At 38.7% G+C, this 16,901-nt stretch overlaps 1 protein-coding gene across 4 annotated transcripts in view; it reads left to right on the top strand.

Moving 5' to 3' along the window:
* Positions 1–16,901, top strand: part of PEX14 (peroxisomal biogenesis factor 14) — a 103,221-nt gene that overhangs the window by 40,292 nt on the left and 46,028 nt on the right. For 3 of the 4 annotated variants that reach the window (XR_003254865.1, XR_003254866.1, XM_026074063.1), the window contains exon 4: positions 2,935–3,039. The exons of the other annotated variant lie outside the window; for it this stretch is intronic. Coding sequence is in view for 1 of the 3 variants with exons in the window: in XM_026074063.1 (XP_025929848.1) it covers positions 2,935–3,039 (105 nt within the window). In the remaining 2 variants the exon portion in view is untranslated. The remainder of the gene's footprint in view (positions 1–2,934; positions 3,040–16,901) is intronic. 4 annotated transcript variants of the gene reach the window in all.

Here is a 16,901-nt window from a genome sequence, read left to right as displayed (position 1 = left end):
CCATTTAATTTTACAAGACTCCCTATTAAAATTAGCTTTGTAAATAGTTTTTTATGGACTAATGCAGAGAAATTCTGTTAGTTTTTTTCAAAGTTGCTCTGGTCCAGGATTGTTCCAGCAGGACTTGCTGTATAGAGGAGGGCTTTGGTCTTTTCATGGACCCCAGAAGAATTTCAGTGGAGAGGCAAACCCCTGAATTTTCATGTCTGTAGATAATGGTACACTGTACATGACCTTACCTTTTGTAGTAACTTTCATGGAACCCTGCAGGGGGTGGTCTGTGAGACCCCACTGGTTAAAAACTCCTGCTGTAGAGAGAATGGTGCTAGACTACTTGATACCTGTGAGTCTAGAAGGAAAAGGTCAGGTGTCTGGCCCCTATGGGAGCTTTCCACTACGCCACTGCAGCCCATGTAGGCTACAGGAATAGGATTGGAGCATTASCAATGGGTGAGCTTTCAGATCCTGCAATCTCAGCTTTGCCTAAGAAATTTCACTTCTGAGATTTGCAGAGATGGTTTTGCCTTGAAGTACTTTTTTTTCCCTTTTTTTTTTTGTAAACATCTCTTTCCTAAAAAGGACAATCCAATTTTGTTTTCTTTTAATAATATTTAATATAGGAATTTGAGGTTCTTGTAGTACATGTCAGTTCAGCGAGAAATTAAAGTTACTTTAGGATTWTCAGCTGGATTGAGTGAAACAGCAATTGCATAGGCTTTCCTGGTTACTTGCAGGACAGAGGTTTGCTGAACTGCTCTCTCAGGAATGGGACACCATGGGATGATGGTGTTGATGACAGTTGGGAGAGGGAGGGTGTCCTGGATTTGTAAAAGGTCCCTCAAAAGCTGGATGAGATTTCTGTGTTGTCTTGAGTGCTTTTAAACTCCCAAATACAGAGGCATTAATGAGAAACATGAAGTTATTAGAATCATTTATCATTTTCTTTGAAGCTTACACTGGCATTTTATGTAATTTATGACATTTCCTCCTTTTTATCATGAACTTCTTCAGATGAAGGGAAAAACAGCTGTTTCCCTTCAGAGTATCTGAAAGAAAAGAAAGGAAAAAAAGATGCTGTTTGTTTTTTGTCCAACTCGCTGATTCTGCTGATGACATGCCACAGAATCAGCGGCGCCTTGGGAGTAATTAGACAGCATGTGGGGTTTAAACCCTTGTGGAAATGTGTCTGTCATCTAACTGTTGTGCCTCAGATGTCCTGTACTGCTCAGCTACCCATCCGGTAACTCATATGGCTTGTTAATTTTGTGCACTCTGAATCTGTAAATTCTGGCAAGATAAAGAATGGGGGTAGAAATGTACTACTATACACGTGGAGCTCCGTTATTCAGGGTGCTAGTCTTGTGAAGGAGGGAAGGGAGTAACTTCTGGGTTATAGACTTCTTGTGTAACCTTGGGTGAAAAACTTTTTTCTCAGTTGCTTGTTCTCTTCATCTGTAAAATGAGTACAGTAATGTCTTCTCAGAGTGGGATTGTGGGGAGATGTGAAAGCATATGAGGAGCTCAGACACTGTAGTGATGGGAGAATGGAAGTGCATTAGGGCAAGTAAATGTATCATTGTTGAACTTGAACTTTCTATATTGAGAAAATGTCCATCCAGAAGGCAGGACAGTTCAGAAAACCTGCTACCTTGATTAGTCTTTTGTATATACAGGTTACCTGCTTCCAAGAGGAATAAAACTCTTACTTGGTGAGATGAGCAGGAGGTTGTTGGAAGTTTTGCCCTTTTACATGTTGTTTCAACTAATCCGTTTCACTACTTTGGCTGTGAGGAAGTGAGTTACTAAGAAAGGTTCTCCTATGGGTCTTGCACAGCTTTTTGCAGTGCAACACAGTTCCAGAAGCTTATGCCATTGTCAAGGTATCAGGCTATGATGGTTTCTGAAGAGACAGGTGAACTATTTAATTTACATAGCCCTTCCCATTTAGAGCTCAAAGATACTTAATTCCATTGCAACAAATGCCACGAACCCAAGAATCTCCAGTAGAAAAACAACTTACTTTTGTTCCTCTTTCTGTAATCTGCATTCTTGGAAGTTGAACCCCTGTCTTTTCCTCTTTGTCAAAGAAACGCAAGTGGATCACCTTGAGAATTTGAGAGGAGGGAGCACAGCCTACTGCTGGAGAGCTTTAAAGGATGTGAATTCTTCAGCAGATTTCAATTTAACCCTCTTTTATTACTTTTCTTTTTTATAATTTAAGTCCATTTCATGAGGCAGTTTGCATGTCCTTGAATGGAATCTCGTTACCATGAAAGCTTTTTTAGCATTGATTTCATAACAGTCTTAATTTAATAGCGCCATCATTACTGAGAAGCCCTGAGAGTGAGGCCCTAGCTTTCCAGGTCACTGACCTTTTAATTACAAACCTTGTTCTGATGGCCAGGTTATCGACTGGACAGCTCCCAGCTTCTGCCCCCAGGATGAAGATGAAAATAACTGCCTTTCCTCCCCCACTTCCAGAAAAGGGAGGAAAAGAAAAGTAACCTCTTGTGTTTCCAAAATTAATTTTCTCCTTCAGCTTTACTTTGTAATTAATTCTTTAACATGTCTCAGTGAAGCTTGAACAGTTTTTACAAAGCTTTTCCTTGAGCACAAAATGCAGTGTGAGCCAGTGGAGTCCAGTGACAACTCATACAAAAAAATCTAGTTAGTAATGTGTACTGGCAAAATACTTATTTGAGCCAAACTTCTATGGCCCTCCACACCTTATGCTTCTTTAGAAATGACCGGTTTGATACAAGAATGTGCGATCAGGCCATATGCGTAGGCTATTCAAGGAACGCTAGGTGATTTGTCGTTCTCTTCAGGCATGTTGATAGGATATGGATTTAAGAGGCAGTGAAGAAAGGGAGTGAAGACTTGGCTTCACAACTGATGGTGTGTGTGAATGCTTGCCCTTTTTTGTACCTGCAGATAGGGTAACTGGTTCTCTGGCTGTCTCATTAGTCTTCTGTGCAAACGCCTGGGCAGACCTCATCACTTGCATGTGCAAAACTACACGTGAGACCTGGAATTCAGGTATTGGTAAAAATTTATTTTATAGTTGCAAGAATATACTTGGTATATTAAGCATCTAGAACAAATTACCCAGAATGAGAGAAAGTTCACTAGCATAGGTGGAACCAGGGAGGGTGTGCTTTCTGAAGATTAAAGGTACTCAAGGAGCATAGAGCAAGTTTAAAAGCTTGTATAGACATACAAAATAATTGTGCAGGCTAAAGAGAAGTCAAGGTGCATTCTCCGTTTTCATAATGCTTTTTGTTTGAGGACCTCAGAGTACATTGTACCCATTAACCACTGAAGCTTTGCAGCCATTTGCATCAAGCATGCTTCATGGTGTGTATAGGGTTATCTAGATTTCACTGTGCTTGCCACTGAAATGGATCCAACTCTGAGGTAGAGGACAGCAGCTGTTTAACATCACTACATGATTTTTAGGAGAGGAAGTGAAAAATACTTTATCTAAGCGATTTTGCAGAGGGAGCTTTAGGGATAGAGAATGTAATTACTGAGTAAAAAATTTGCTAAGATTCTTGAAAAGCACTATGGGGTATTTAATTACTAAAGATGCTTAGGCCTGTGCTTATGACTTGTTTGAAAGACAGCTTAATGTCCCTTTATAATACTTTGCTTAAGATAAAGAAAAGTATGACCCACACCTGTTCCTGCTACCAGTTTGTTCTTTAGGTGCCTTGAATCCATGCTTTTAGTTAATACAGCCCTGCATATCTGGGGAAGTCTGGTTTGTCCCAAGGAACTTAGCAGGGACCCACAGAATGAAGAGTGAGAGAATGAATGCTTTTCAATGCCAACAAACTCACAACAGTTTCTATCTGAATCAGCATCGTCTATAACCATATTTGTTTCTGGCAGTCAGCAATGTTTGCCCAATGCCGATAATATTTAATATATAAGGAAGAAGATTTCCACTGCTAGATGCTCATAACCCAGAAGTATAAATGTGTTCATGATTCAGAAATTAGTACCGCAGTTCTGTATGGTGTATTAGTTGCCTTTTTTTCTCTTCCTGAAAGTGACTGAGAATCTCCATCCATCTGCTGTGAAGGAGATGTCTTCCTGTCTTGCCAGTCTCTTGTGTGCGTATCTGTCACCCGCTGTTCAGCACCGGGCTATTCATCACGCTGACTCTTTTCCCCCATCAATTTTACCACTACTTGTGTTATATGTCTGAACTTGTCATGAACTCTACAGATTTTCATGGCTTCTGTGCCAAGAGGAGACCTGCAGCAGCAGTGACAACAAAACTTGATCAAATGATATACTGTAGGACAACCTGTGGTATCAGTGAGATATGGTTATTCTTTGGGTTGTTCAGAGTGTTTGGAAGAAAACCTTTAAAATGGATAGAAAACCATCCCTATTATTCCCCAGGATTTGGAAGGAAGTTTGGAGAGGAAGCTATTTAGTCCCTATCCACAGGGAGAAATCAGTTCTCATCTCATCTTTGATTATTGTCTGAGTCACTAGTGATTCAAGAGAAGGAGGAAGAATACCTGACATAAGTTTAGGCACAACTAGCCATGTGATGCTGTGTACAAAGAAAGATAATCCTGTAGTGTTTGCTACCTTTTAATGATCAGTATAGCCAAGTGATTAAGAAAAATGTGTGTGTGTTTGATGGAAACTATTGCTTACAGATGAAATTGTTATTTTAGAAGAACATTGCACTCAGTGTACATTTCATTATTTTAAAACAGTTTTGTTTTTATAGCTCAATAGAATCTAAAAACTAGGTTGAACAACTTGTTTCTACCCCACTGTAAATGCAGAGATCTGGAAATTTGTTTTTATATTAAGTTGGGATTAGCATTTAAAATCTCAGACCTTTTTTGAAATGAAATATTCTACCCTCATCAAACCACTTTGTATTGATTATGTTAAAGTCTTTTATATTGCAATTGATAATAAAAGAGATTGATAGAATAATATAATATGTTCCATAATATTACAGTTAAAATATTTAGAAAATTGGTTGTTGAATTTTTATGAAATCACTACTTTTCTCCAGAACACTTTGGGGTTTTTTTTTTTTGAAGGAACACTTTGTTTAAAAAAAAAAATACAACTTACGCTGGAAGTTTGTTAACTAGCTCTAGTGGGAACTGAAACACTCCTTTATGGAGGTGTTTTCCACAAGCAGGTAAATTCACTATCGTTGTTAATGGATGACTCCATCTTGCGTTACTCTGTGCTTGTAAGTTCAACTACTGGCTCTGAACTATGTTAGTATGTTCCTGAACATGAAGGGAAAAGTCCTACTTGGGCCTGTTTAAAGGAAGAAGAAAAAAGTCAAGGAAAACTTAAGGTCTACTAACCTTCACAGTGTATTGCTTTAAGTAAGATTTTTTTTAAAGGGCTTTGATATGAGATCTGCTATTTAATATTGAAAAGATGAAAATCTGAATGACTTTTTCTTTGGCTTCTATGTGAAGCCTTGAGAAGGTGCCTCACAAGAGGCACCTCTTTGATGTTTTAATGATGTTGCRAAGAAGCCATTGATGGAGAGACTCTCAAATTTGACATCCTCTAAATGCACATTTATTTGTTCTATAACAGAGTGCCAGTCACATTAGTTGTAATAGCCTCTCTCTCTCTCTCGCTTCAGGCTCAACCTACAGTGATCTTGAACCATTTAGATATACACTCCACAGAACAAGAGAGATGATTCATTTAGCGTACATTTGGAGAACAGTCAGCCATATCTCCTCTTTCTCTTGGCTCACAGAAATTCCCCAGCATTTCAGTGAAGAGTCCAGAACCACCTATGCAGTGTTTTTGCAGCTTGAAAAATATTCATAAATTGAAACATACTGGTCTGGTGCCCAGGAAGTTGCATATGCTCCAAAATATTAATTGTAAGCTTAATTTTAACAAATAATTGGAATGTCATGGCTTTAATAGTGACTCTCCACTTGGCTATCTGACAGTAACTACGTAATGTAAAAGAGCCGTTAAAAATGGCCTTGCAAAATTAACTCCTATTGCTCATGGAGTGTGTTTTGAGTCATATCTGCCTTGTTTACTGTCAAAGTAATATTTCCATTCCCAGTAGCACTGAAAAACCAATATGATTACAATAGAGTGGGTTGAATTCTATTCTGGAAGATGATGTAAAAATAGTCAGTTATATTCTGAGTCCTGAAATCACTAGCTTTAGAGATGGGCAAAAAAGACACAGACCCTAAGTCTGATTTGTAAATTTAAGGATTTGTCTGTCATATTTTTAAGTGAAAGAGTAAAAGCAGAGTGCCAGAGAAAGTCACTTTTGTAGTTACAATCTAAGAGCAGGCATTGGACATCTGAGACATGACTGCTTGACTTTTGAGCAATTTACTTGGTCTCAACTTCCCCATCTGTAAAATTGTGTTAATTATCACTTTTGTATCGTGGACACAGTAAGATTTAGCTTACTTATGCTTATGAACTGCTTTGATATACTTGTCTCAGAGTTGTTGCAGCACAGCAGTTGATGCTGCAGCATGTGATTTTTAAAGTTGCTTGCTGCAGTAAGAGCCGCACTTGTGGAGAGGTTAAGAATTTACCTCTGTCAGCTGTGCATGGGAGGGGAGAGCTGCAAACTTTAGAATGTCAAGATGTCAAGGCTCAGGCAGATTGCATGCGATCCTAATCCAGCCCTGCAGCTCTGACCTTTGAAGCAAGCTTCACCTTGAGACACTCAAAGAAATATGTGTACATTGATATAAAAATACTGTGTGATGGAAAGAATGTGCTCTTCATGGTCCTGCAGCCCAGGGTTTCCCTGCAGTCTTCCTGGAGCAAGTGAAGGGATTCAGTCATTGGTGTGCTCTGTGAAATAACCTCTTCTTCTAAGTCTAAAGAGACAGCCTTCTCTCTTGGGGCTAAAACGGAGAGTGTAGTCAGGATAATCTGTGTTGCTCTTCTGCTGAAATCCATCTCAGGCCTAATAATACTTTCCTGATAGGAAAGATAAAAGAAGTTCCTGTGTGAGATAATTCTTTGGGTTCCCTTAGACAACATTTCTGCTCTGTTTCAAACCACATCTTGAATACCCGTGAACATGAAATCGTATTATTCACTTTTCTGCTACCCACTGTTCCCTCTTAATTTTAATCTGGAGGGAAATCTTTCTTTAGCTAAAAGAGGAATTTAGTCTTTGGTTCATTCTTTCCTATTCCTTCTGATGGAGCCTAGTCCAGGCAAGACTCTGCTGCCCTAGGAGGAGAGYAGAGAATTCATTCTCAATGAAATCTGAGGCTCTCTTAAGTAAAAGCTGTTGACTTTGTCATACTGTGCAAATGTGCATTGCTTTCAGCAAGACAATAAAGGGTAAATGGGGTGATCTCTGCTCCTGTGGAGAGGTCGGGTGGTTACATTACACAATCTTCTAGAGCATCTTGCAGCAAATACATGGGTTATATTAAAAGTTGCAATCATATCATTTTTTAGAAGTAAATTGCTGACCTTATGCAGTGGAATCAGCTTTATTGAATTTCGCCAAAAATGCGTTTATAATTCCCCCTCCTGCCCCCACATACACATGATATTCATGTCCTTGCTGCCCATGTGGAAATGTCCCTTTTTACAGTGACAAAATTAAATTTGTCTTTGTCTCTGCCTTGCCTCACCTTTTAAGATTCCATCCTTAAGAGACACCAGTGGATATCTGTACCAGAGAATGAAGATGGGCAATATCCCTGCATGGCTGTCCGGCTGATTGTGACCCAGCTGCCACTGAACAAATAAATAAGCTTTCCACATTTAGAGGACAAATAAAGTTGAGGATAGGTCTAATGTAGGTATTTTTCTAGGAGTGTTGGGGTCTTAGAATAGGTAAGAATTTATTTTGACTTGGAAGTACTTATGCTTTGCTTCTAGTTTTTTTTTTTTTTTTAATTGCCAGGCAATATGAAATGTAAAATTCACAAATAGTTATTGCATTAGCCATGTAATACTGTGATATGTGTCCTCCTCCAATAATAATTAATCATAAAACCCTCTAATCTGTGGCCACTTACAGCCCTCTCCCTGAATTCACTAGAGAAAAAAAAATGCTTTTCAGCATACTCAAGAATTTAACAAATGTATATTCGTTACTTCTGTACTACTTTGCATATTCAAAGTACTCTACAAATACTAACTGCTTAAGCCTTGTGACACCTTTTGTGGATTGGAAAGATTGTAAGTCTCATTTCATGTACTTTTGGGTTAGACCTTTACATTCTCCAGTTTTCAAACTTCAGTGGGATGCAGAGGAAATACCATCCCTATTTTAGATGGGGAAACTGAGTCAGATATGTTAAGAGCAGTTAGATCTGAGGTAATTCTGGCTCCTAGTCCTATATGTGTATTACCATACTATGCCATACGCTTTATGTGATGTACTGATGTTTATAGTATTTACAATATAATTACTCAAAACATTTCTATGTTTGTCCTCTCCAGGTCCCACCTGCTTTGTGTGGGGGTGGGGTGGGGGTTGAGCTCATTGTATTCAATAAAATCAACATAAACCATGCAAGTAAATGAAGGGGCAGATTGGCCTCTGCAGTGTTAGCATTTATCCCTTTTACTGCATCCCCCCCAATCTGTCTTCCTTTCTATGTAGCATTTAAAAGGCTAGTTACTCCGAGGTACGGAGAAGAACATCATTGCTCTTGCTTTTCAAGTAACCAGGAGAATGCAGCTGTTAAAACTCAGAAATACAAAATACATGTTTAAAAGATGACTCTGAATATGTTTAAAAAAGAGAGCGAGAGAGAATTCAAGGGAACCAAAAAATAGCAGCTTCCATTACTGTAATTAAATGGCAGCATTTAACCTATCAGGCCGTTTCGTGTATGTGAGAGATGAGCAGGGAGCTGCATTTGAAATGATCACTCTCTTCCTTGGGGGATAAAGTAGTTAAATAATTTGTTTGTGAGGTGTGAGTTCAGTGTCAGGGAAAGCAAGTGCGTGCGTGTGTGTGTGTGTGTGTGTATTTTAGAAGCTAGGGATGGCAGTGTGTTTACTGAGAATACCCTTGAGGCTGGTATTTACTAGCAAGTGCACTGTCAATAAGAACACAAGCTGCTTTTGCCCGTTTGTTTGGTTATCTGCAGAGTCAGGGCCTCACCTCATCCTAGATACTGCATTGTAAAAGAAGAGCTTGTTTCACGTAGGGCCATCTGAGATAGACAAGAGTAGCAGTAAAAGAAAGCCAGGGATGAAATGGGGAGGAAAAGGGTTGGAGTCCTTTTGATGAACTTCATCTACTGCAGTGACTATAAAGGGTAAGTTGTTCTATCCGCTCATTGGACTTGGCACTCAGGAATGCGGGGATTGTCATCCTTGAGGGAACAGGGCTGACGCTCCTGCTCTGACAACTGCCCCTTAAACATCATTTCAGACAGCAGCTTCCTCTGCAACAGTGTTCCACCTGTGCCTGGCATGACTCCTGTGCTTCAAGACTGGAGCTTGCAGATTTGTATGGAATGGCAGCGATCTGCAAGGCATGTCCTTGGGCCTTTATCACTGATCCTTGGCTCTCTGAAGAGCCGTTTGGGCATCCCTGTTTAATGTTGTTGATTAGCCTTCCAGCACACTGGAAAGGAGACACATTCTTATGTAGTGCCCAGAAAGGCACATCTTTCCATTTTTATTTACTCCCTTTTTATTTGTGAGGTGATTCTTTTGTTTAGGGAATATTTCCTTATCCTTGAACTCAAGAGCTATCCTGATACGGCATGGGTTGATACTAGTAGCATGTTTTACAGCTGCCTCAGCTGCCTCACTTACTGATCTGACTTGCGTTATGTTGCAGTAACATGCCCATAAATGTTTCTTAATCTTCACTCCAATTTCTATGTGAATTCTGTGTAGCTGCTCCTGTTTAACTCCTGGGCTGGAATTTCATGAGACACTAGAAGGCAACAGACGATGTTTATAAAAAATGTTTTGATATTCTCATYGTGAACATTCAACCCCAGCAATTGGATTTTGAGGGCAACATTTACCTGAAGGGAGACCAGAGAAATACCATGTATTTTATCACCCAGTCAAAGCAAAGCACGAACTTGAGTACTTGCATAGTTTGTTGCAAGTTAGAAATCCTGAAGTATTACCAAAGATCAAAAGCAAAAGCAAAAAAAAAAAGAAAAAAAAGGCTAAAGTTAGTTTAATCAATTATTTGTTGTAAATGCCTTGCATAACTCAAATGCACCTAATGTATGTATAGATTCTTAAAACTGTCAGTTATTCTTTGGGCACGATAATCATCAGTGTCAGTCTTACAAGTTTTACGAAGGATATTGTGTAATATTATTCCTGTTTCACAGATGTAGAAACTGAGGCAGATGGAGGTTAAATGACCTACACAAGGTCAATAGCAAGGCTGGGAATAGAACCCTAATGTGTAGAGGCTTTTTATTATACTAATAAGGAAACTCTGGAGGTGTGTTTGGCATGGTAATCGGAACCCTAGAGAACTAGAAGCAGTTAGTATGTTCTGTGCATGTCCCGAGGGAGCAATGATGAAACTTCTTTCGTACCTTACCACTCCAGTTCTCCGTGTGTGGTCACCATAGTTTTTCCACCACTTAACCTCGTTATTTTTAGTATTGTTAGCATTAGTTGTCCTTTGGGCGTTTTATCCAGACTCCTTTAATTTTCTTCAGAACTCTGAAGAGCTGCTGAAGGCGCATAGGGAGAAAAAAATAACAATAAATAAACTAAAAGATAAAAAATGATCTTTTGAAACTCTTCTGCTATTTTGTTGACTCACCCTCTATGTTTTTTGTCTTCGCTCTTCTTTTATCGCTAAGGTCACTGTTTGAATGTGTAATCTTGGTTTCTTAAAAGTTCATTTGCTATTGTTTCTTTCTTCTCCACCCAAGATTAACATCCTGTGTGATGACATAGATAGTTGTTGTCTAAATGGATGCAGTGTAACCAACAAAATTGTGAAGGGTGGGTGGAGAAATATTTATACAGTTGTGTTAAAAATTACAAAGTAGATTTGCCTTTTAAACAGAAGGTATTTCAACATTGTTATTGGCAGCATCAGCCTTTAATTTTACAGGTGGCTAGCTTTGTGGTAGCATTCAGCAAACAATATTTTAATGGCACGTAAAAAAATTTCTCTAAAACAAAAGAAAGAAGAACGAGGGTGATTTATAATCTATAATGAATACTTGCTGACATGCCTTTTCATAATAGTGTATTGGTATCTCTGTCTTTTGGGGGAAAATACAAACCAGATTTACCTGAAACATTCATACCATAATAATCAAATATGTAGTATTTAGATGTATTTTTCTTAATTGTGCTTATCTTCTCAATGCTGTGAGACATGCTAGACACCTGACTCTTAGGTGTCTAGCACTGGTTCTACTTTATAGATGGGGAAGCTGGATTAGAGGAGCAAAGTCACTCCATAAGATTGAGGAAATCTGTCAGAAAAAGGATATAAATTCCTGTGTTCATGGCTCCTCACCCTCTGTTGGTTTCTTTATACTTTTGTATACTCTTCCATAGATACTTCCATGTATTTTTCCATGTTCTTAGAAACATGATGCTGTAGATACTGCTCTCTGTCCTCCTTATAGCAACACTCTCTGGCAAAGAGAGGGCACAATGTGCACGGTGGTGCTGCATACTCTGTGTTTCCATTCTGTGCTTTCTTCAAACACTAAACCTTCATTAAGTATACACTTTATACAGTTTTTCATGGGCTCAGTCTAGACTGGTGTGTTTGTTCTGTTCCTTTCTAAGGTTTAAAGTTTTGAAAGTGAAAGCACAAGTAAGTACTATCAAGGCAAGTTGCTCTTTACACTGCAGTTCATTTTAGTCTGTAGGGGGTACTCTCCGAAAGTTATTGTCTAATGCAGAAAATCCAGATCCCCTTACTAGTGCTTTAGGGGCAATCAGAAATTCTAGAGTAATGTAAAGAACTGAGAATGGTGCATCAGAACAGACCTTGTCGTTCCGGCATGTAAAATTCAGCCATCCTTCAGCCCTCCTGACAAAAGTGGTTAAAGAATTCATTATAATGTCTTGAAATTGCTGTTCTTTTACACAGTTCCTTTCTTTTGAACCTCAGAGTTGGGAAAAAGAAAGAATCTGGGTCTAGAATTTCTGGCCAGTCTATACCAGTAATAACAGATCTGTGGTGGTTTCTGATCTGGAGTCATTCCATTAGGGCCAGTCTTCTAGGTCAAATTTCATGTGCACTGTGTTCAGGCCTGTACCACTGGAAGGCCTCCTCCTTCTTTGTTGCAAGAACAAAGGAGGTGTTGGAATTACTGATGTCTGGTTGACTGAAGATCCTCCAGGCTGGTCATTTTACTTCAGTGCTGTAACTAATCTTGGGTAGTTCAACTCATTTCATTTGAGCTGGAAATATAGATTAATGTTGGAATTCTGAAGGCAGATCAAAACTAAACCTCCTATTGTCAGCGTTTTACTATACCTGAATTAAGAGAACCTCTGGCTTTTTCCTTAAAAGCTCCTAAAGATATTATCACGGATCAAAGAGTAGCCAAAGGCCGATCATTTTGTTACTATTGCTCAACAAGTTGTTTAACAAAATATTTTTCTTTCACATAAAGTAAATGTATCTGAAGTCCAAGTGTTTTCTAACATTGCTGTTCTTMACGTTTGTGGTAAGTTTTGGGAATGTAAGGATTTTTTAAGTTTAGTGATGTGCTGTGTACCAAACTATTCTACTTTTAGAAATGAACTTGTAGAAGAAATTAATCTCCTTTCACCTTTATAGAATATTTTTTGTGGTAGTTTCCAGTTTAGTAGAAAGGAAATTTCATTGACTTGCTGTGTACTCTAGGTAAGTTACTTGCTTTATGTGTGCCTATGTTTTTCCTTCCTGTCTTCCATTCACGTAGACAGTTAAATGCTTTGGGACAGGCTGCCTTCTGCTCTGTTTTTGTACAGTACCTGGCACAGTGAATGCCTTTTGGGGTCTCTAAGGGGTGTTATAAAACAAGTATTATGCTTTGGAACTTACCCGTTTGGTATATCTAACATTTGTTTTCTCTGAATGCATAGCCTAGCCTTATTTCTAGAGAGGTCGTCAGTTATTGTAACAAATTATGAAAGCATTATGGTTACTAGAGTAGTGTGTCTTCCGCTTTCTGGGTTTTCTGCCCAATACAGGCCTCTTTTTTTAACAAATGACAGTGCCTCGGTCATCTTCCATTCCTGATATATTGCTCTACCTTGGAATTGGCATCTTGGCATAGAGTCTTCAAACTCCAAGGCAGATATTAATTTGAAATCATTTCAAATGTATGGAGGCTTTTGATCCTCCATGTAGGGTTCTCGCATCATGTACTGGCTGAATTAGATGTCCTGTGTTCCCTGTTACAACATCGACTTCCAACTTAGTCAAATGTGTTGTCTCTTCAGAACTAGCGTGTAGTAGACAGGCATTGACTTACTCCAGCGTTATCTGCTTGAAAGAGACTTAACTTTCTATCAGATACTGTACTTCTGCTTGTATGATAATAGAAAGGAAGGGCTGCAGGCAAGAGACCTAAAAATAAACACTGTAGACGATGATAGGAAGAACTTTCCTCCTACTTTTAGGAGAGTTTTATTTGTGTTACAAAGAGACTTTTTTTTTCTTTTTTTTTTCTGATTATGGTATTCCTAGAATAACTCTGTAATACACAGGTCTTTAGAAGAAGCTACCTAAGATTCAAGTTTCATTGTGTTTTTGCATATACTGGTTGCACAGTATTTTAACTGGGCTTTGTAACAAAACTTCTGATTCTGTAATTCAGGTTTCTGAGGACTTCTGGCCATGTTTCGTTTGATTTAGAGCCGTGTTGCTGGCTATGTTTTTTGTAATTTGAGCTTCTTCTGAAGCAAAAATTGTGCCTGTCGAAGTAGGCTGTCTGCTAACTGAAGATACGTTGTAGATTAATTAAAAAATGAGGAGTCCATATCCTGTAAAAGTAGCGTATAAATGCTACTGCATTTATTTTTCACTTTTCCACTGCAGAATTCTGAGTCTGAGTCCCGTCACCCAGCCACTTTGTCTTGCACGTTGTTCCTCATACTCTCCTCTTAGTGCTTTGTCCCCTGAAATGCATAGCTTAGCACTGGGATTTTTTACTTAAGGCATCCCTCCTTTTTTTCTGTATGAAACAGATAGCATACTTCACATGAACAAGGAGCTTTCTTTACGTTGAAAGAGAAAGACCTGACCTCTCTTACTACAAGTGAAACTGCATCTTCTCTGCCTTGAGAATACCAGTGAAATACATTTTGCAGTGACTTACAATGCTGTGATTTATACTGTGATATGCTTTGTGATATTCCAATGTCCTTTGCCTTTGTGTTTGATTTTTTTCCCCTGTAAGATATTTTATTGGGTATGATGTCAGTGAATGGGGGTATTTACCCAAAATGCCCATAGGAGAATGAGGCGTTCTCCCTGCTGCCTCAGAGGAGGAATCCTATGCATTCTTTTTTTCTCCCATTAATCTTACTGCAATTCTTTTTCTATGCCTGCCCTCCTCCTTTTGAAATCATGTTAACAAAGGATATATTTTTAAATAGAGAACAACTGGAAGGAAACATACTTCTCTCTCTCTCTCTCTTTCTCTCCCTCCCCCCCCCCAATGCGCTTGCACATACATGTTACACACATGCAGGAGTGACCAGAAGCAACTTTTTAGTTGTGTATTTTGAACTTCTCATATACCAAAGGAAACCAAGAAGAAAAGTTGTAATACTTGTTCCTTTTTCCATTTCAAGACATGCTAAGCAAGTAACCTGCCCTTACTTATTCAGAGTGAAAATACTTTGATCCAGTTTTCTGAAGACAATACTCATTTCATGAGAATATTTAATCAGTAGAAAATAGGGAGGATTTAGTTTGTTTGTTTAGTATTTAACCAAGTGAATAAGGCAGATTAGGGGAAGGGGGGGACTGGACCCATAAACAAGGTGATATATAATATTTTTTTTCATTCTCCTTTTAAATAAATACCGATCAGCTTTATGTTCGGAGACAATAGGAGCCGTTGGCTTAAATTTGCAGTTTACTGTATTTATGGCTGTAATATCAAGGTGCTGCCGTCGTAATTTCATGCCCCAATGAGAAGAGCAAGGTCGAAGCAAATGCTTCCATCGGCATCTGCTAACACACTAACTCATAAACAAGGCCCGGCTGGATCAGGTGGCACGGAATAATACAGGCTAATGAAATACAGCACAGCTTTCCATTACTGTTAGTTTTTACAGTGTCGTCATTACGTGTAATTTATGTTTAAAAAATTCAATTTTATACAAGGCTCTGGGAAATAGGGGTCTGCAGGTCACCCAACGACTTTTAACGGCTCTGAGAGTCCTTATTGCACTCCACTGTTCCAACAAAATGTTAATAATAAATAAAAAAAAATCCCTCTTTTACTTTTTCTCTGGTTTGCATATCTTGCTTTGTCCTTTTAATTACAAGTGGCCTAAGAAGAGTTGGGGGCTCTAGATGATATTGGGTGTTATCCCCCTTATCTGATGCTCCCAGAGGGGTGTTACTATCTGCTTGCTTTTCTTTTGTCTGTCTATCAATCACCTGGGGTCCTGTAAATGGAGTAAACACAGCTGAGGAGAGGGAGATACTTAACAACCTCTCTCCCAAACCCTCACCCTCTGACATTGCCCTCCTCTCCTCCATTACACTTCATTTTATTATAGACTCCAAAAAAGCCTGGCCAGAAAGAGGAACTGCTGCCAGGTTTTTTTGCTTTATTTATTTATATATATTTGTAATGCCAAAATAGTTTTTATTTTTAACCTGTTCCTTCCTGATTGGCTCACTGTAATACTGAGCATTGTGCTGTCAATCACGTTTTCCTTCCTTATGTTAGTCCTGTGTAACTGAGGTTAGAGTACTTTATCAGTTCTAAATGCTACTTAGACACCCTATTGGGTTAAAATATGTAATATTTCTTAAAAATTATAGTTGCATAATAGTCTTTTAGGTGAACAAAGCTGTAAGATTTGAAGTCCTTTCARTTACTTTTGAAATAGCTTTTTATTTTTGCGTTTTGCTGCCTGACTGTTGAGACCAGTCAATTTCACTTTGACTTTTGGGTTCCTATACGTGGTGTTCGAGTTAGAAGTGCAGCAGTAGGATATTTACATCCAAATAAAGTATATTAATGTAAATGAAGGGTAAAAAAAATCACAGGGATGTTTGGGTTTTGTTAAAATGTTACTGTGAACAAAGACATGTGAAAGAAGAGGGATCAGAAGACAGGGTACCTTTGACCTTTTTGAAATGTGTTAATCTGCGAACTTTTTCAAAGGACAGAATAAAATGTAGGACAAACATTTGATAAAAGAATCACCCAGCAGTGCATGGAACTGACTGAATGGGTGGGCTCGTTAATCTGGATCAGCTATCAGAAGGTTTTTATGATGATTCTTTTAAAACATGGCCACGTTCTTTAAGAGCACAGTTGACGCAGTGGCTTCCAGGAACAGGAGGGTAATGTCGTTTCAGGATGTCTACCAGCAGCTCTTCCTTTTACTCATAGATCATGTGCTAGCTTTGTGTAGTCAGGTAATTTGTTGCAGCTAAACAAAGTTGTCCAGTTTGGTTTTGTTTGCTTCTTAATAGGAAGTGTGTGAATGTGTGCAGGAGTCAACAAAAAAACCCCACTCTGTTAGTCTCAGCAAAAGTGTAGTTGTGATGATCGCTCCAGGGCAGTCTGTTAGAGTGGTTAGGAAAGCTGGCTTTTGGAAACCCACAAAAAGAGCTTAATTCTTTCCTCTAACCTTTCCTATTATGGCAGAATTCTTAATCTCTTCCTAAGCGAAAGTTTTCTCCCTAAAACTAATGCTGCCTTCAGGTTGTGAAAAAACTTGTATGAGTT

This window comes from Apteryx rowi, unplaced genomic scaffold (genome assembly GCF_003343035.1).
Source record: "Apteryx rowi isolate R43461 unplaced genomic scaffold, aptRow1 scaffold_38, whole genome shotgun sequence".
Classification (NCBI taxonomy): domain Eukaryota; kingdom Metazoa; phylum Chordata; class Aves; order Apterygiformes; family Apterygidae; genus Apteryx; species Apteryx rowi.
This window is presented reverse-complemented; position numbering and strand designations above follow the sequence as displayed.